Source organism: Cynara cardunculus (genome assembly GCF_001531365.2).
Source record: "Cynara cardunculus var. scolymus isolate 2C chromosome LG 9, CcrdV1, whole genome shotgun sequence".
NCBI lineage: Eukaryota > Viridiplantae > Streptophyta > Magnoliopsida > Asterales > Asteraceae > Cynara > Cynara cardunculus.
This window is the reverse complement of record NC_037536.1, coordinates 7,568,875-7,588,537: the sequence shown is the minus strand read 5'-3', so window position 1 is coordinate 7,588,537 and position 19,663 is coordinate 7,568,875. Positions and strand designations below refer to the sequence as shown.

General features: G+C 32.3%; 2 protein-coding genes across 4 annotated transcripts; one reads left to right on the top strand and one right to left on the bottom strand.

Moving 5' to 3' along the window:
• Positions 1–4,367: 4,367 nt before the first annotated feature.
• On the bottom strand, positions 4,368–9,641 carry LOC112518202 (septin and tuftelin-interacting protein 1 homolog 1). 2 transcript variants are annotated; one of them, XM_025125818.1, is made up of 4 exons: positions 9,495–9,641; positions 9,370–9,416; positions 5,068–7,658; positions 4,368–4,983 (listed from the first exon to the last, which is right to left on the bottom strand). In XM_025125818.1, the coding sequence occupies exon 3, from the start codon at positions 7,638–7,640 to the stop codon at positions 5,076–5,078; it is 2,565 nt and encodes an 854-aa protein (XP_024981586.1). In that variant the 5' UTR covers positions 7,641–7,658; positions 9,370–9,416; positions 9,495–9,641; the 3' UTR covers positions 4,368–4,983; positions 5,068–5,075. The 2 variants fall into 2 exon arrangements, with proteins under 2 accessions (XP_024981586.1, XP_024981585.1); XM_025125817.1 differs by having other exon boundaries at positions 4,369–4,983; positions 9,370–9,627.
• A 3,698-nt stretch (positions 9,642–13,339) lies between these two features.
• LOC112518176 (BAG family molecular chaperone regulator 4-like) lies at positions 13,340–19,518 on the top strand. 2 transcript variants are annotated; one of them, XM_025125784.1, is made up of 4 exons: positions 13,340–13,669; positions 16,189–16,457; positions 16,831–16,977; positions 19,180–19,518. In XM_025125784.1, exons 1-4 carry the CDS (start codon positions 13,525–13,527, stop codon positions 19,327–19,329), a joined length of 711 nt encoding a protein of 236 aa, XP_024981552.1. In that variant the 5' UTR covers positions 13,340–13,524; the 3' UTR covers positions 19,330–19,518. The 2 variants fall into 2 exon arrangements, with proteins under 2 accessions (XP_024981552.1, XP_024981553.1); XM_025125785.1 differs by having other exon boundaries at positions 13,351–13,669; positions 16,297–16,457.
• Positions 19,519–19,663: the final 145 nt, after the last annotated feature.

The window sequence follows — 19,663 nt, the reverse complement described above, 5'->3', positions numbered from 1 at the left end:
ATTTTATTCAAAAATAAAAACATCATCGCTTTCTCAAAATCACATAAAGTCATATTATAACATCGACTGAGATAAAGAATAAAATGAAATATTAAAAACACGATGTATCTCGCTGCATTGCGCTAGTACTCTTCTAGTATATATATATATATATATATATATATACATATGTACTAGAAGAGTACTTGTATAATGTTGCGAGATATATTTCGTTTTATTTTTTTTGTCTCGGTCAATGTTATAATATAATTTTATGTAATTTTGAGAAAACAAATAATGTTTTTATTCTTTTAAGAAAATATGAATATAAAGATATAAAAAACTAGAAAAAAATATTGATACTAATATCAAACTAACTATTTAAAATTTCTTTTCTTTTTTGTATTTTTTTTAATTTATTTTTTTATTTTTGATATAATAATATAACTTTTTATAAAGACTAAAAGGGTATTTGCGTATGCAACGAGACATCTTAATTTTAATATTCTATTTTATTTTTTGTCTCTGTCGATGTTACAATACGATTTTATGTGGTTTTAAGAAAGCAATAATGATTTTATTTTTGTTTTGAATAAAATATAAATTTGAATAATTCATAAAAGTTTTAAAGAATATATCAACGTTAATATTAAACAACTATTTAATTTATATTTTTAATTATAATTTAATTTAAGTTTAATAATAAAATAATTTATTTTTGGTTTAATAATATAATATTTTATAAAGATAATCATTAAGTATTATGTTAGAGCTTAAGGATTATCCTAATTTTATTTTAGATTTTTTATATTTAAAATGAGATGTTTATCATGTATTTGATCATGTTTATCTGCAGTTTGTTACACGAATTCAGATATAGAACTTTAATAAGTACAATTTACTTGTAATCTAAAGTTTTAAGTAACATGCATTAATAAACAATATTTTATGCATAAAAAGTGGTTTTTAAGAGTTTTTGTCAAATGTTTTATAATATAGTATAGATAATAATTAAGTATTTTGTTAAAACTCAATGATTATCCTAATTGTATTTTAGATCTTTTATATTTAAAATGAGATGTTTGTTATCTATTTGATTATGTTTATTTACATTTAGTTACATGAATTCAAACACAAAACTTTAATAAGTTGTACATATGCACAATTTACTTGTAATCTTGAATTTAAGTAATATGCATCAATAAACAGTATTTCATGCTAAAAAATGGTTTTTTAAAAGTTTTTGTCGAATTCTTTATAATATAATATAGATATATAGTTGGAATCATGTGACATACATATATATAGGGGGTCATTTAACGAAGAACTGGTTAGTTTGTGATAATGTGAGAGTCATTTAACGAAGAACTGGTTAGTTTGTGATAATGTGAGATCTGATCTCAACCACAAATAAGTGGTCAAATTAGGAAACTAATAATTTTGGTAAACTTTAAATTTTAATTAAAAAGTATTTTAGGTATTTTAAAAATCTTATATACGCTTCCTAAAATAACGAAAAAACACAGTGTGATACACTTAGTAAAACAACATTACCTGATATATTGTGTTACACTTTGAAAAACAACAAAAATAAATTGTAATACACACTATGATACAAGGTTTGGTTGATGAATACAACTGTGATACCACTGTATTACCACTCAACGTTACATCTCCAAAGAGATCCAGGTTACATCAAAAAAACCTTACATCTTTTGGGTTACATCTCCGGCAAGATCTCGGTTACGTCTCCAATCTGAAATGAGATCTGAATAAAAACCAGAAACCGAAACCGATCCGGGTGTGCAGAAACCAGATTTCTTGGGATATGAAAAACCAAAACCAATCTGGATTGTTCAACAGAGGGGACTCAGACCGGTGAATGTGAGAGTTGAGGAGATGATGCCCGGTGGTTGGAGATGGATAGAGAATAAGAAGTAGCGGTGGTCGGAGATGGGCGGAGAAAGAGGCGTCGGATGGTGTTGGGCAAAGGGATCGGTGTAAAATGTCGCATATGAGATGAAGCATGTTTTGACCGACAATGGGGAAAGAGGGTCATAGATGGTGATCTCGTCCATTCTAATACACACACACACATCTATTCTAAATTTAGAATATTAAACTAATTAAAGTAAATTGAATACTCAACACAATTTACTAATTTACCTTTATACTTATTTTAAGAAATTATAATAATTATCCTGAATGATTGGTTTATCTTGGATCTCACGGTTACCACAAACTAAACAGTTCTCATTTTATTGGGCCCATAATATGGGGCTCATTCAAGAGATAACTGATTAGTTTGTGATAACTGTGAGATCCAATCTCAACCACAAATCAACGGATAAATTAGGAAATTAATAATTATGGTAGTTTGAGTTAAAATTATAATTAGAGGGCATTTTAGGTATTTTTAAAAAACTCATCTCTCCTCTCTTCTCTCTCATCTCTCCGACCTCCAATCTCCGACCTCTATCACAGTATATCACAATGGGTATCACATTGTGTATCTTTGTGATTACTTGGTACCTACCGGATTTTTGTTCACCGGAGGTCGGAGATTGGAGGTCGAAGAGATGAGAGATGAGAGATAAGAGAGGAGAGAGAAGAGAGGAAAGAGGAGTTTTTAAAAAATACCTAAAATGTCCTCTAATTATAACTTTAACTCAAACTACCATAATTATTAATTTCCTAATTTATCCATTGATTTATGGTTGAGATTGGATCTCACAGTTACCACAAACTAATCAGTTTTTATTTGATTAAGCCCATATATATATATATACATATATATATATATATACATATATATATATATATATATATACATATATATATACATATACATATATATATATATATATATATATATATATATACAGACAGAGAGAGAGAGAGAGAGAGGAGGAGGAGGAGGAGGTTTACTTTAAAAATCACGTTATTTATACAAACCGTGCAAACCTCATTCAACCAATTATAAATTTTCATTTTGTTCTTTTTTTGGTAATTATGAGAGGTTGATTAATCATTTTTATTGTGGAGGATGTTAACCATATATATTATCATCTTCATCATATTAATTTTAGAGAAATACAAGAAACGGTTTCATTAAATTTCATAGCCATATATGAAACAATTTCATCAAAATATATATATATATATATATATATATTGTATGAGACAATTTCATAAGATTAAACAATTGCATTAGAAAATTTCATAAGATTAAATAATGAAATCGACGGATGAGGGTCGTTTGCAACTTTTGTAGAAATATGGGTGGTTTGCATTTGATCACTCCTTTGTATATATATTTGGAATCATATGAGACCGTCTTATTTTTATGAGACCACATTTTTACACTTAAAACATTACAGTAAAATATTGTGAATGTAACCTTTAAAACTATGTGAACATACTTCTAATTTTTCAAAATAGAGAGGGGTGATATTTACTCCAATAAATTTCTCAAAATTTTATCTAAACGGAGAAAGTAGAGAATAAAAAATGAAATTCTCCAAATTTGAGAAACCGTCTAAAAATAATTATTTAAAAAAAGAAATCATTTTTTTTATTTTTCTTACTAACCAGAATCCTCGAAATAAATATAATAAGAGAGTGATAATATTTTACGAAAGGTATTAAACATTTTAAAAATATAATTCATATTGTAATTTTCAAAATTAAGAAGCCATTAAAGATGAATACAAATTTTCTTAAAAGGTTTTGACTTTTGATTCTCCATTTTGATGGATTTGTGGAGCATACTTTTGTTTTGTTTTAGAAAATAAGCATCCACGTCTCTAATTTAGTTTATTTTAAAATAAAGATAAACTCTGCATAATAAATGTCTATTTTTCAATTCTACCATTGACTACGAAACCAATAAATTCACTGCTCTTCAAACATATCATGTGCCAGTATGATGTCAGCACCAATTAAAAGATCACAAAGTTATGTATTTGCATATATGGTCTTGTTCAACATATCAAATGCATAATTCCATCGTGTTTATATGAAAGTTAATTGATATCGACCCTTTTTTTAGAGTCGATGATATATCTTCTTATAACGCAAGTTTCCGATAAAAATTTATGTTATTCCTTTTAGAACACGTTACGCATGCCTGTTGCATGATTTTATTGGTCGTCTGCTTCTTTTGAACTTGTTATCCGCATTAACATGAGAGCCGTTTACATAACGATTACCTGGTAAGAGTCGATACTTTTACTAAATTATCCATTAAAACGAGTGGAACAACATATGAACAATTTATCTGGTAAACACTTACCAAGTAAGAGTCATCACTCTTACTTACCAGGTAGGACTTTCAGTCCTTGTCATCAGTAAGATTTTCAATCATCGTCATGTTCAACCAATAAGGTAAAATGACACCATAAGCATTATTACAGGGTAAGCTTTTAATAAAGGACCCTCTAGTGGAATTAATAGAAAATACAATGGACAAATGAAAACAATACCCAACGGACCGAATAACGAACAAGCCATGTAGGTTATACAAACTCACTAAAGCCACAACTACACATCATGTTATTCTTTCAATAATGGTTATTCAAAAGAAACATAAAAAAATCATTATATTTTCTTTTATTTATTTACAATTTTTTAAAGTGAAAAATAGATTTAAATGATGTATATAAACCTGACATTTACCATCAATTTTCCAAAATTTCCTTACCACATAGTATGGGATCTCGAGGATAAGATGTATATAAACATGACGTTTACTCTAAGCAAGTAGAGCACAACACAGCCACCAAATGTTCCACTATTAACCTCAATTCGGCTGTATCAATATTTTGAAACGATTACTATTTAGTTCGTACTTTTAACTCGATCGTTACCTCTCTTTTTCGTAGATGACGTTCATAATCCGCAATCAACAATCATCTCGGGGACACCAATCGACCCCTTCCCGTTCAATAACCAGCAGCAATGCATCGAACTTGACACTTTACGTTAAATTAAAAGCAGATATGCCTGAACAATAAACATGAATTTTAAGATGGTCTATAATGAAACAATGAGAAATCAAACAACAATCAAATAAGCAATAAAAGTTACCTCAAAATTCATCTTCTTCTAAGAACAGAGCTCTTCTCTAGCTTCACCAATTGGTCAAGTGTCACAAGAGACCATCTATCTTCAGTTTGAGCAAATACCTTCTGGTTCAAAGAGTCCACAATAATACTAATATTCCCAAACCCATAAACTTGATGACCATCTTGCATTCTTCCCACTTTTGGCTTGAATAGCAAATTGTTATGTTGTGCATGAACTTCAATAACTTCCTTCAAACTCATATCACCGCCACCCGCATCATCACCAAAACTCCGTTGCTGTCCCTTTGCCGCCTGTGCTGCTGCTGCCGCCTTCTGAGCTTCAAACTGCCGATGTTCAAGTGCCTTCAGGTAGCTAATGTTTTCTCTCAGACCGGGCTGGACCACCTCCAACCCTTCAGCCGCTTGGTTCATCATGTCTAGACCCATATTGAGCCGATACCGGATGTGTTCATTGGATAGAAGCTCGGCCGGAATAAGATCCTTCCAACCCAGATACCAATTTGTCACTTCTTGGAAGTTCGGTTTTGAACATAGCCATTGATACAAGACTTCTTGCCATTTGTTAAAGAATACATCCATTATGTGAAGCATATGATGAATCGGAATGGCTGTAGCCCAAGTCCGGACCCAATAGAACTGGTCAAGCTTTTGATCGGCTGGATTGACTTGAAATTCATGCATGACCGCCAACAATTTAGGAATTATGTGTCGAACCATTATTTGTTCCCAGCTTGCCGGATCAAAAACAGTTTTCCATGGTGACAATATGTAGTAAGCCGACATATCACTTGGATGCCAAGCATGAAGAACGCTTTCAAGCCGGTTACGTATAGTGTGATATAGACTCTCGAGCTTCTGGCCCAATAATGGTAGCCATGGGTGCACCCATGAATGTATAGGGATGGTTTCGCGTCGTGGGTCCCATGAGTCGACTGCAACAGCTAACTTTGGCATGACAATGTTCTCGAGTATGGTTTGAAGAGCAGAGTGAGGCAGTAGTTGTTCCCAAGAATCGAGAAACCGCAGCAACGGTTCAGGGTCCCTGGCTTGCCAAGTGTTGGTACCCGATATCCTTATAGCAGGAAACACAACTTCCATGAAGAGTTGGGTGTAAGTCGAATCAAATATCTCTTCTCCTTGCAACAGGTCTTTCCATAGTAACATAACATTCAAACCATGTGCCGGATTTTGAAGTGGGTCCCATCCTTGAAAAACTCGAATGAACAAAGGCATGGCGAGAGAGCATGCGATGCTAGAAAGGCTGCAGAGTATGTACTCATCAGGAAACCGTTTGTACAAGTCCCGAAATGAGTTAGCGAGCGAGTCTAGGGTCAAGGTTCCCAACTGGCTCTCATTACCTAGCCGTTCCAGCATGCTAACGATCTCCTCCATATTATCGAGCTGCTTTTTTTGACGAAAAGCATCATCTTTAAGCTTCTCCTTCTCTTTTTGCAGAGTGACAACTGTCTCCCTTTCGTTTCTCAAGTCCCGATCGATTTTCTGTATATCGAGCTCGGCCAAATCAACGATCAAATTTATATTATGTTGGAGCTCGGGCATGGGGATATCGTTCTCCCTTGATTTTTCTTCGGCATTCAAATTCTCAAGATTCGTCAACACCCGAACTTGTGGGCCCCTCATATCAAACACTTTCTGAACTACATCCAGCCCCTGTTCTTGCTTCTTGACTAGCAACTGCTCTGCAGTTACATAATCCTTTTTCTTCTTTTTTGAGCGACTCTGTTTCGACCACAGCTTCTCTTTTGTTTGGATACCAGCAGGCTGCGGCAAGGCCTTTTTCTCCTCCGATGGTTCCATTAATGCTGGCACATTAGCTGCCTCTTTGTAGTCATTGAATCCCATTCCCATGTTCTTGGGCCGCAACTTTGCTTCAATAGGAGCAACAATACCTTGTGCATTCCTCCCTAAGCCACCTCCTTTGTAACCCATCTTCTCAAGCAGCTTCATCCCAATTCCCTTGGTATGCTTCTCGAATACGCCCACATTTCCGTCATCTTTTGCATCTCTCCTTCTTAATCCTATTTGAGACGACTTTTTGTTCAACCGGGATTTCTCCATTTCCTTCTCCCTCCTCTGAAGTGCGCCTTCTTTGATCATCTTACCAAATGTAGTAGGAAGGAAGTCAATATTATTTTCTCCGTCTTCTTCTTTAGCCGTGCTTACGTCCTTTGAATGGAAACCGAGCCCTAGACCAGAGGCAGCTGCCCCAGAACCTAAACCAGGCCGGTTACCACCATCTTGATCGTCTTTCTTATTCTCCTCTTTAGGGTTCTGATCTATCTCTTCGCTTGGCATCACAACACCACTAGATACAAAATTGAGTGGCTTGGTAAGATCCTGTTTTCTGGAAAAATCTTTCCTCCGCTTCTTGCCGGAGCCACCTTCAGAGTCACTGTCGGTGTCACCAGAAGCAAAGATACCATAGAGCACATCATCTTTGCTCTGATGACGTTTTTCCTTCCGCTTTCCATAACAAAATTCATCACCTATCCATTGACCATCTTCATAGTCGTTTTCCATCCCAAACCTCTCCATTTCCTGGTCTTCCTCCATGATTCTTCAGAAGTGAACCTACAGCAAGACCAAAAAGTAGAACCTCAAGTTATGAAACGGAAACAAACATGGAAGGACTTATGTTACTGAAAACCAAGAATATACAAACACTGAATCATGGGAGTTGGTTTTCTTTTTTACAAACTATGTGGCCCTATAGTTCTTCTGTTTTCAAATTGGTGACGTACCGAATCTTTAAAAATGAAATGACTATGAAAATCCAATTAAACTAAGGAGCTGTTCGTTTATTTTTTTTCTATTAAGCCTTATATGGATAAAGCCATCTTTTATAAATTAGTTGTCTGTGTGAACTATAACAAATTGGTGTTTGCTTTGTGTGCTTAATATATAATCTGGATTAAATGGCATTAAGACAAACAGCAAGGTTATCAATTTCTTTAATGAAGGGCAGAGTTCCTCACACACATATTTCTCAAGGTGATTTTCATGTGAAGTGTTCTCAATACAAATTAAACAGAACTAAAGCATTATTATTTACGAACAACATTATTATTTACTACATGCATAGCCTGAATTAATATCAAGGTGAACATTGAGATCTAGCCAACAGGGAGAAGTGGATTCACAAGGTTTTTTAAAAACTAGTCAAAACAATGCTGCTATGCACATACGAATTACAAATAAGCATTATTCAATTCGACTTTTACATCAAACCACTACTTCTCAAAGGCAGAATAAGCATGAAACTTGTTGCAAATTTAACATTCTTTGTTAAATTATTCGCAACTTGTTATTAGATGTCATGATAAGCAAACTAAATCGGACTTATATCCCAAGATTTCCAATTTGTTGTGAGGTGAGGGTAAAATTAACACCAAACTAGAACGAACAATAAATTCAACAAAAGTTATGGTTGAGTTTAATGTTTCTAAGTACGTTAAGAGAGAAACAAAAGGTTAGATTCCACAAAGCTAAGAAACTAGGGTTTCGCTTGAAAAAGCAAAACTAAATGATTGATACTTTTGCAGTCTTGAATCAAGCATACCTTACGTGAGATCAATGGAAAGCAAAGATGCGCAATCTGAATTGATTTTCTGGTGTATCACTTTAGGATATAGATTCAGGGAGTGTTTGGGATTGCTCATTTGAAACAACTTATGTTTTTTGTAAAAGTGCTTATTAATTTATGTGGTGTCAAACTGGAGTTCTATAAAAAGTGTTTGGATTAGCTTATGGCAGTACCAAAACGCAATAAGCTGATAAGTTATTTTCTAGTGTTTGACAAATTTTGCTTATGCATGTGACCAAAAAAGACATTATTCCACAACCAGGAGATCAAAACCATTGAATCTTTAAAAGAACATAAAAACCCTAATTAATCACATTAACATCTGAACTACCACATACCCAATTGCATAAAAACAATTTAGTACAAATTTGAATCAGAAGTTCACAAATATTTGAATCAAAAAAAGCTATCAATGAGCTATTATCCATTAGAGTCCTAAAAAGAGTTTTCTTTTTTTGGCTTAACATGGTAAACCCTAAATGAGCTATTATAATTCTCATGAAACCATATTTTTCTTAAAGTTAAGCAACTATCCAAAAGGAAGAAAGCTCTTACAAGAAAACTATCAAAACAGCTCTTAAAATCAATGTATGAGAAACAAGCAAGAAAACCACAGAGGAAATCGATTTATCACAGAGGAAAACAAGTCACAGCAAGATATCGACCGATTATGAGAAATCACAGCGATGGATTGCTTACCTGAGGAAAAAGGTCGCTTACGAGAGGAAGAGGTCGATCTTCGAGTTCTGTAGGATGAAACAGGTTCGATTTATGGCAGCAAGATATCGACCGATTTGAGAAATCACAGCGATGAGATTGCTTACCTGAGGAGGAAGGTCGCTTACGTGAGGTACAGGTCGATTTTCGATTTCTGTAGGATGAAACAGGTTCGATTTCCGTAAGATTTCTTGTCGGTCGATTGAGGAAGGAGGCAAAAGGGGGGAGAAGAGGTCGAGCGTATCTGTTAAAAGAAGGAAGGAACCGTATGGCGAGTAAAGGGCAAGAGTGTTCATTAAAAAAACGTAATTTGATTCCCAAACCTAATATCAGGGTTGAGGATATGCTGATACCCGTTTTTTTTTATAAGAATAGGAATCGGAACCGACGGTTTTTTAGATATTGGAACCGGAACCGGTTAGAATGATTTTTGGAATCGAAACCGCCGTAAACCGGTTCCGGTTTTGGGTACCCACTTCTTAAAATATTAAAATTTTGTTATTTAGAAATAAAAAATAAAACATTGTCAAAACACTAAATAAATAAGCAAGAATACAAATTATACAGAATAATGGTTACAAATATTGTTTAACGATTACAAATCATAATAGACTAATTATTAAATGTTCAAAGTTTAACGATTAAATACTATAATGGTAAATGTTCAAAGTTTAACGATTACATACTATAATGGTAAATGTTCAAAGTTTAACGATTACATACTATAATGACAATTGTTCAAAGTTTAACGATTACATACTATGAATCCAAGTCAACACACAATTTGAAAAAATACGAATCATTTTATATGAAGAATGAAGATGAAAATGACGGTGTACTTTCAAGATGTAAACCTAATATAAATTTGGTATTAAAAAATAATTATTAATTTTTATTGAAAAATACCGGGTACCCGGCGGGTAACGGTTCCGAAAAATTGAAAACCGGAACCGGAACCATTCTCAATCGGTTCCGTATTTTAGGAACCGGCGGTTCCGGTTCCGTAGCCGGATACCCGGTTCCATTGCTCACCCCTACCTAATAACATGAATTCGATAATGCTACGTCAGATTTAAACAAATCAACTTAATGCTTCTGATTTGAAATTTTTTAATTCAATTTAATTCGAACTAAAGTGCAAACCAGTCCAACCTAACTCGTACGGGTTAGTTGGATTGATACTTTGATATATTAAAATATTCTCAACTTTGAATATGTTATTTCTCTACTTGTAATTTCTTTTTTATCGTCAATCATTTGATACAATTTATTCATACTTCTTACGTATATTACATTCAGTTAATTTTCTCAATTTACATATATATGTTCACAATTACTGAACCTATATACGAATGAGTTATATAAATATGTAAATAGATTGAAGATATGTGTATATAAAGAACATACATGATAGCATAATTGTCTAATGTATATACTAATAGAAATTCAACAATCATATTAAATCCAAGAAATTAAAAGATATCAGGTTCATCGAGTTGGATTGGGTTCAAATAATAGTAACTCAATATCAACTCAATACCTACGATTTGACAATTTTACAACTTGATTAGACATCAGATTGAATCATTTCACGTTATGTTGATCGGATTTTTAAACACCCCTAATTAAAGATATCTAGTTATCAAAAACTAATTATTAATAACATAAATAACTTTCTTTTTTCCATCCACACACTAAAAACTATTTATTATTATTAATTTCATGTCAAAACAAGTCAATAAAAAGCTTTCATAAACAATCTCAAAAACCCCACGTCAAACCCGAAAGCGTGATGAGTTTTGTGTTTTGAGCCTTGATAGAAGCAGAAAAGAGGCGGTGGAGTTTTTTTTTTTTTAATAATTATAGTTGTAAGTCCTTCAACTTATAATTTTTATCATTTGAAATCCTTTTTACTTCTACCTTTACCATTTTCAGTCCTTTATATTTAAACATTTACCAGTTTAAGTCCTTGTACTTCAAATGTTTCCCATTTCAAGTCCTTTTTTCCTTATACTTTATCATTATTAGCGTTATAAACGTTACGTAAATCCCTTTTTTTTACTCCAGTAATTATATGTGGTATGGTTTTATCAATTAATGCTTAACTTTGTCTTAATACTTATATGTTGTATCTAATACTATATTATAAAAATTAGTTTTGAAGAGTTTAACCAAAATATGTTGTATCAGTCTTCCAGGCGAAGTTTGAATCTATATCCTAAAGTGATAACACCATAAAATCAATTTAGATTGTGCATCTTCGCATCTAACCTTTTGTTTCTCTCTTAACGTACTTAGAACATTAACAAACAAGCAGAAAATTTCATCTAAAAATTAACCTAAACTATCACGAAAATGATTGGTTTAAACATTCCTTGAACAAAAATATCACATGTGGTTTCTTAAATCGATGAGAACGAGTGACTAAGTCTGCATGAAGGTAAAACATCAAAATAAACAGAGAAGATAAAAGTTAAAACATAAAAATTAGTGAGTTCGAACCTGTTGTTGGAAGACGATGAGTAGATGAGAGCAAGTGAATGAGCGAGCGAGCGACTGATTAGGGTTTCTTCTTCAGTTTGCTGAGTTGCTGTTTTGAACGAGCGACCGATTAGAATTTAGAAAAGAGATGGTGAGTCGGTGAGGTGAGGACTGAGGGTGAAGCTGTGAGGTTGGATTGGATTAGGATACTTGAATTGGAAACAAATCAGAATATAAATCAAAAAACCCAATAAACTTTCTTATTTTGAATGGTTTGATTCTTAATTTTTTTTAAATCCATTAATTTTTTTTGAATGATTAAGACCCTGAATTTTTTGAAATAAATAAATAAATTATCGAACTTTTACTAGTCGGTTAATGTAATTTTTTTGGGTTAAAAAAATGTACGATGGTTTATTTATTTAAAAAAAATGTTCAGGGATTTAATCAACAAAAAAGAAAAAGTTTTATGATTTTTTAATTCAAAAAATAGTTCATGGATTTAATTATTTAAAATAAAAAAACTTAATGATTTTTTCATTCAAAAAAATAGTTTATGGGCTAAGCCATTAAAAAAAAAAAAAAAAATTGTTAGATTATTTTGAATTTTTTCCTAGAAATAATGGACCAAGTTTCAAGATTTAAAATTTCTTTTACTCTTCGTGAAGTAAGTTTTAAGATTAAAAATTTCTTATATGTAAATAAACGTTAATATAAATATATTTATATATTAAATGAACATAAATAAACGAATGTAGATGAACGAACATTTTCAAATGTAAACAAACATAAATAAATAAACATTTACAAATCTATACAATATTATAAAGCATTTGACAAAAACTCTTAAAAATTATTTTTTATACGTAAAATACTGTTTATTAATGCATGTTACTTAAAATTCAAGATTACAAATAGATTGTGCGTAAGTACAACTTATTAAAACTCCATATCTGAATTCGTGTAACTATCTGCAGATAAACATAATCAAATACAGTTTAAACATCTCATTTTAAATATAAAAAATTTAAATATAATTAAAATAATTATTAAGTTCTAACAGAATACTTAATTATTAAAATGTTACCAAAAATAAGTTATTTTATTATTAAACTTAAATTAAATTATAATAAAAAGAATTAAAAAAGTTATACCAAAAAAAATTAGAATTATTTAATAGTTAATTTGATACTAATATCGATTCAATTTTTTCAACTTTTTATGATATTTTNTATATTTTTTTTAAATTTTTATGATATATTTAAAATTATATTTTATTTAAAAATAAAATTATTATTATTTTTTTAAAAACACATAAAATTGTATTATAATATCGACCGAGATAAAATAAAATAAAACATTAAAATTAAAATATATTTTACCGCATTAAGTAATTACCTATAAATAAATGAAGGAGACATTTGTTCATAGTTTTCGTTAATCTAAACGAACATATTCATTTATTTATTAAATAATAAACAAACTTCCTACCATACGATTTGCGGAAGTTGAGTTCGTTTGGAGGAGATATTTTGAGTATTTAGCGTTGCGAGAAATCTGGTGAGGGTTAATTTCTCTTTTGGTTACCAGAAGTCCGGGTAGTCGTATAGAACCTTCTACTCGCTTCCACAACTACCGCTTGTAATCTGCTTTGCGATGGCGGAAGAAAATGGAGGAGGAGCCACCGCCACCACCACCGGCAACAACGAAGTTGAAGATGCTGGTGCCGGTACCATTAAGATCAAAGTGACTTATGGTTCCAACAATTTCGACGTCTTTATCCCACCTCAATCCACTTTCGGTATAATTCCTTATTTTATTTGAAATTTCGTTTGTGTATGGTGGTGTTAATCTGTCTGTATGTGTTTATGGTGGTGTTAATCTGTCTACGTACCTTTGAATTGACATTATCACTGTTAATTTCGTGCTAGCTTACTGTTATAATTCCCCTATCTGATTTTGGGAGTTCAATCTAGTGGTTCTTGTTCAAAGTTGACCTAAAGTGCTTTTAATAAAACCCACAATACGTGTCAATTTTAGCAGATTCTCGTTAGTTTACAGTTTACTGTAGTTATGAAGATTTTGTTTGACCCAGAACAATTCCGTTTTAGTTTAACATTCTCAAGTAATTTGTTCGATACTCAAAAGGGAAATATGCATTTTCAGGTAACTTTACACGACTTATATGATGCTTGATTCTTCATTTTTGAATAGCTGATACTTTTTTTCTTTTTCCCAGATTAGTTTGTTAGGATTCAACATGGAAATATTTTGCTTCTCAATTTTCTTTATTTTTTCTTGGATTTTCTATGTCTTTGTGGTCCAATGGCCCCCGAAACACCAAAAATATAGAGGTATAGAAGAGATGATCTTAATACCTTAAATAAGGTTTACCAGTTGGCATTGGGGACAATTTTGACACTATTCTCTCTGTGTCCAAAAAGTTAAAGACACTCTTTATCCCTCAGTCCGAAACTAATTGCAATAAATTCCTCTTCTAGGTTGTTATTGCATAAGTGCAACAATTTTGTTTTGGCAAAGTTTCCATTCATAATTGCCTCTTTTATGTATTAGTAATCATTACAAACCATTGGTAGTATTGATTTTTATCCAAAAGATCCCTATATTTTGTTATATTGATTGAAATATTAGATATTCAACTTTTTTCATTGAATTATGTGACTAGTCAAACTTTTGCATTGATTTTGGAAGGACGTTCAATTTTTGGACTTTGTGGTCTAAAGAGTATTTCTTCAGTTTTTAAAATCGACGTTGATCTATGCACATAAAGATCAAGAACCTTGTTAGTAGTAGTAATATTTACATAGTTTATTATATTATCTTCTTCATACTCTTACACCTGAAGAATTGACATGAATTATAAATTACCATTTGACCATATAACTCCAAAGATTAATGCTATATCATCTTAATGCATTTTGAATTATCAAGTGTTGGGATTGGTTATATTCGTTTTTTTTTTTTTTTGCCTTTTTGAAGTGAAAATTGATGGTGTGCCTTCACTCTTCATGCTTCCACTTTAAGCAGCAGCGTGCAAATGCTTATATGCATAAAGAATTAGAAAGGCTCGTAAGTGTCATAAACATGGTTTGGGTAATAATTATGTTTGGAGTTTGAACTAGGATTGAAGCTTTGAGGGATGGTATCACTTAAACAAGATTTGGAAGGCTGATTTTTGTTATTCATCTAGATATTAGACCATGATTAGTTAAACACTATATGGAGCTTGGTTACAGACCTTAGTTGTTTCATTATCTCATGTCACTTGGTGCAATCAAGATTAGTATGTAAGTCTGATTTTCCTTTTACCCACTAATCTTGGTGCAATCAAGATTAGTACTTTTAGCCCCAGTCTTTACACTCTCCAAGTCTAAAGTATCTTGAATAGAGTATCTACGTCTTTGACTGTAATATCAAACTCACTATCATTAGATGTTCAAAACGTTGTTTGCTTTCAACTTTCAAGAATCAGTTATGAAATTTATCAGTTGTTTGTCCTTTCACTTATAAACTATGTGAACACTGGAATGACATCTCTTTTTGCTTCTACGTTTTATTTTTATTAGTGTTGTGTTATCAAGAACAACACTCGTCTAGAAATCACTTCAATTAGAAGAACTAAGACATCTATTGTTTATCTTAACATAATAGCATACATATTCACAAATGAAAATACTATCTTATTGTTAGCTGCATATTAGCACCATATAGTAAGATAAATAAGTTGCTCTTTTCTCATAATCAAGTAGGTATTGGCTGGCAGTGTGTTTGTTTTTGGTCGTTAAGAAGACTACTTTGGATAGAAAAACTGTATTTGGCAACTAACTTATAATTTCGGAAAATGAAAACTGGTTTACGAATATTGTGATCACTAGTTGTTAAGTTTGAAGTAATTTGTTGCTATTCTGTAAGATTGGATCATGAGAAAAGCATATTTTGAGAAAGTTCATATCTCATTCAGTCATTTGAAAAAATAATATAATCATGCGACATGCTTTTGATTTCGTTAAAAAGCTGAGAATTCAACATCGTTACTATTACAAAAGGTGTAAACATAAATAGAAAATAGAGATGTTACCTAATGAGGCCTGAGTTTTAGGTGTTTATTGCTTCTAAATGCCTTTACACTAAAGCTACTGATATCTGTGTGGATGTATCCACCAGAAATATTTTGCATAATGGTTACTATGACAGCTTGTAGGCATTTATGGTTCTTTTGAAAATGTTTTACCAATTCCTTCAATTGTTTGTTATTTTTTTAATTGCTTATCCTTATCAAATATCTTTTTGTTAATGAAGCCGATTTGAAAAAGGTGATTGCAAAAGCAACTGGTTTAGAGCCTGAGGTGCAAAACTTGTTATTCAGAGGAAAAGGAAAAGATGACCATGAAAGCTTGCATATGGCAGGTGTGAAGGACAATGCAAAGGTGATAGTAATGGAAAATTCACCTAGCAAAGACGAGGATCTTGCAAAGGTTGAAGAAGTGAAGGAAAACGTTGAGGAGATATCAAGAGGGGTTGATGCTGTTCGGATAGTAAGGGAGGAAAACGATCAGTTTGCAGAACAGGTTTCTCATTTTCTTCAAGTGGTTGACTATTTGAACCATTATACTTGCCTTTTACAAACTAACTATTGTTCTTGTAAAAATGCCAAAAAAAAAAAACTATATTTTGCAAGAATGCATGACCTCGGACAAATTGCAGAAATATAAATGCAAAAAAGATCCATCAATCCATCATACTTGACACGTTTTCCACAAAGTTACTCATTCATGCAAAGTGTGGTGTTCTCATTATAACAATAATGATGGTTTGTTTTCAATGAATAGCCAAGCATGATGGTTCAAAAAGTTGATCGCTCCATCGTTAACCTTAAACGTTGTCAGGTTTTTGAATCTTTTTTCAACTCAACCAGAAACTGATTAGATTTAGTTATTGTAGGTGGCTAGCTTAGAGGCCGTTGTTGGTTCTGGGACTCAGGTGTCAGATAAAGATTTTCTTTTCTTAACCGAGATGCTCATGAGGCAGTTGCTGAAATTGGATGGAATTGATGCTGAAGGAGAAGGGAGAATACAAAGAAAATCGGAGGTTCGTTACCAATGTTGTCGATTTGCCAACCCTTTTCAGTATCTTCAGTTTCCTTAATTGTTATTATCAGCTCGATATTCTATTAAATAGAATGCATAAAAAATATCTGCTTGGCCCGTGTACTATTGAGTGAAATAGGTGCTGGGTTATAGAAGTTATTTATTTGGCCACTATACCCATGTTCCCGACCATTGTAAGTCCACTGGTCCTACTTTCAGGCATTAAACCCATCATGCTTTTCTAGGGTAAGCTCTTCAAAAATGTAATTTGGCGTAGACAGTAAGGCAATGGGCAAAAAATGATGGGATCATGGGATCTAGTAGCCAAATAAATAATTTTAATATTTTAATAATTTTACCCAACTCCTTGACAGGATCCATGGTTGATTTTAATTCTCTACCCAAAAGAACCTGATTTCTAATTTTGGTTTATGCCTTTGCCAACTGGGCTAGCCGGCGTTGCTTCTCTTTTGAATTCACCATTTTGTTTCGGGTTATAGCAAGGCACATTTTTAAGACCTTTTGATTGGAAAATTCCACATTTTCAAACTATAGGTTATATAATTAAATAGGATCATCTCTCTGTGTGTATAGGTTATGAGATATGAAACATGCGTTTTGGGCTTTAGGCAATTAATAATACAATTTATTTTAACAGGGTGCATTTGTTCAAAGAATCCATTAAACAACAATAAGAACTCCTGGTCTACATGCTTATAATATATCATGAACCATATATTATAGAAGAAAGTATCTTATAAAACCCTTTTCTTTCATTCTTACAAATTCTCTCTCTGTATTCTCAATCATTGCATCTCATAAACCAAATAAAAATATGGTTTATCCATGTTCAAAAGTGTCGGGGAGGTGGACTTTAGGATTTAGTCAACCTACTGCGACAATAGGTCATTTAAGTACATGTTTTCTTCTCTTGTAGCACATAGGTGTTTGTAGCGAATGCACTACCTACACACATTAGTAATGGAACTCGATTATTTTGAAACGTCATCATTGCAATAAGTATTCTGTTCTGTTTTATATTTGTGAGCCTTCATTATTTTTTATTTCCTAACCATAATAACAATTAAAACACACCTAGTATTGACTTTTAAAGCAACTTTAAATGTAGACTATAGTTATAGTAGGCCAATGCATACTGTGATTTACGATGAAATTCTTATTTTTGTGTCTACCTCTAATACAGTTATAGTAGGCCAATGCATACATGTTATGGTAGGACATGGTGTTGCAGTATAAATTCGTGGACACTTGGCTTGCTGTTTGTATCTTTCCTAATAGAATATGATGACATAAGTAGTATCTTGTTAAAGTTAACAGAAGTTAAATGCATTTGTCAAGATTTGAAAGATTTCAAAATATTGATGGGAAATACCAATGCCAATGTAATATTAGGGATAAGATCACTGTTATTTCACAGTGAATCGACCCTCTTATGGAAAAATGAATGTGTAGCACTCAATATGTTGATGAACATGCAACAAGAAAAAAGGGTGTAACTAAAACTGCTCTAGCACCCATCCCACTTCCATGTCGGGATGCCCAAAGAAGTCTTTGATAGCTCTTATGGTGGTTTTCAAGAGTGGTTTGTTCGGTGAACATGAATTATTAAAGGGTGATTTGGGAAGTGATTGAGAAATAGAGACAAATATTATGGTTTAAATGGTTAAAAATAATCTTTCTTGTGAATCTGCTAGTCTTCTTGTTGAAGCCTAACCTTACATTTTTGGGATACAGCATGGTGCATTTGCATATCCCCTAGTCTTGAAAGCATTTAAAATCTATAAACTTTAGTATAAACCATAATGAAGTTGAGCAGGTTTTAATGCTGCTTTTAATTGCCGATACTATTTTGCTTCGATCATTGTTATGATCAGTAATGAGATTAAGCTTTGTGAATATGGTGGTTAGTAGAGTAGTAAGTTCAAATGAGAACAATAAATATTTTTTGAGAACCTGTAAACTACTATTTCATGAATTACTCTATGAATAATACTAAAATATTTATGAATATCATGCATTTTCATTATTCAGCACGAATAGTTGGTTCTCATCTTCTCAAAATATTTACGATCCTCATTTGAACATGCCTCTAGTAGAGTATTGCTATAAGAATAATGTTCCAAATTATCAACAGGTGAACAAAACAATACTTAATGAACTTGTTCTTTGTTCTCGGCTTCAGGTACGTCGTGTTCAGGGACTGGTTGAGAAATTAGATAATCTTAAGGCAAGGAACTCCAATCCAAGTACGGATGTTCCAGAAACAGCTTCTGGTGAAGCTTCAATGGAATCTTCTACTAAGGTGACCGAAAAATGGGAAGTATTCGAATAGTTATCATCCATGCATTTGTGTTCTTACTCATCCAGATTACAGATATCAAGTATTCATGTCAATTTTGCTCTATATCTTGCAATTGCAAGAACCCTAAACTCAATGTTTTTGTGCTATTAAACGAATATGATTCAGAACTGGTTGAAGTAATTCAAATGAATATATACATTACTATCTCCTGTTTGTTTCTGTTCTTCTCTTTGGCATATAGATCAGGTCTCTGTATGTTGTACTCTGTGCTTGAAATACTTGTATGTGGGCTAGAGACTGGATTTACGTGTCGTATGTACAACTGTGATTTTAGCAGGATACATGAACAGATGCACAAGGCCCG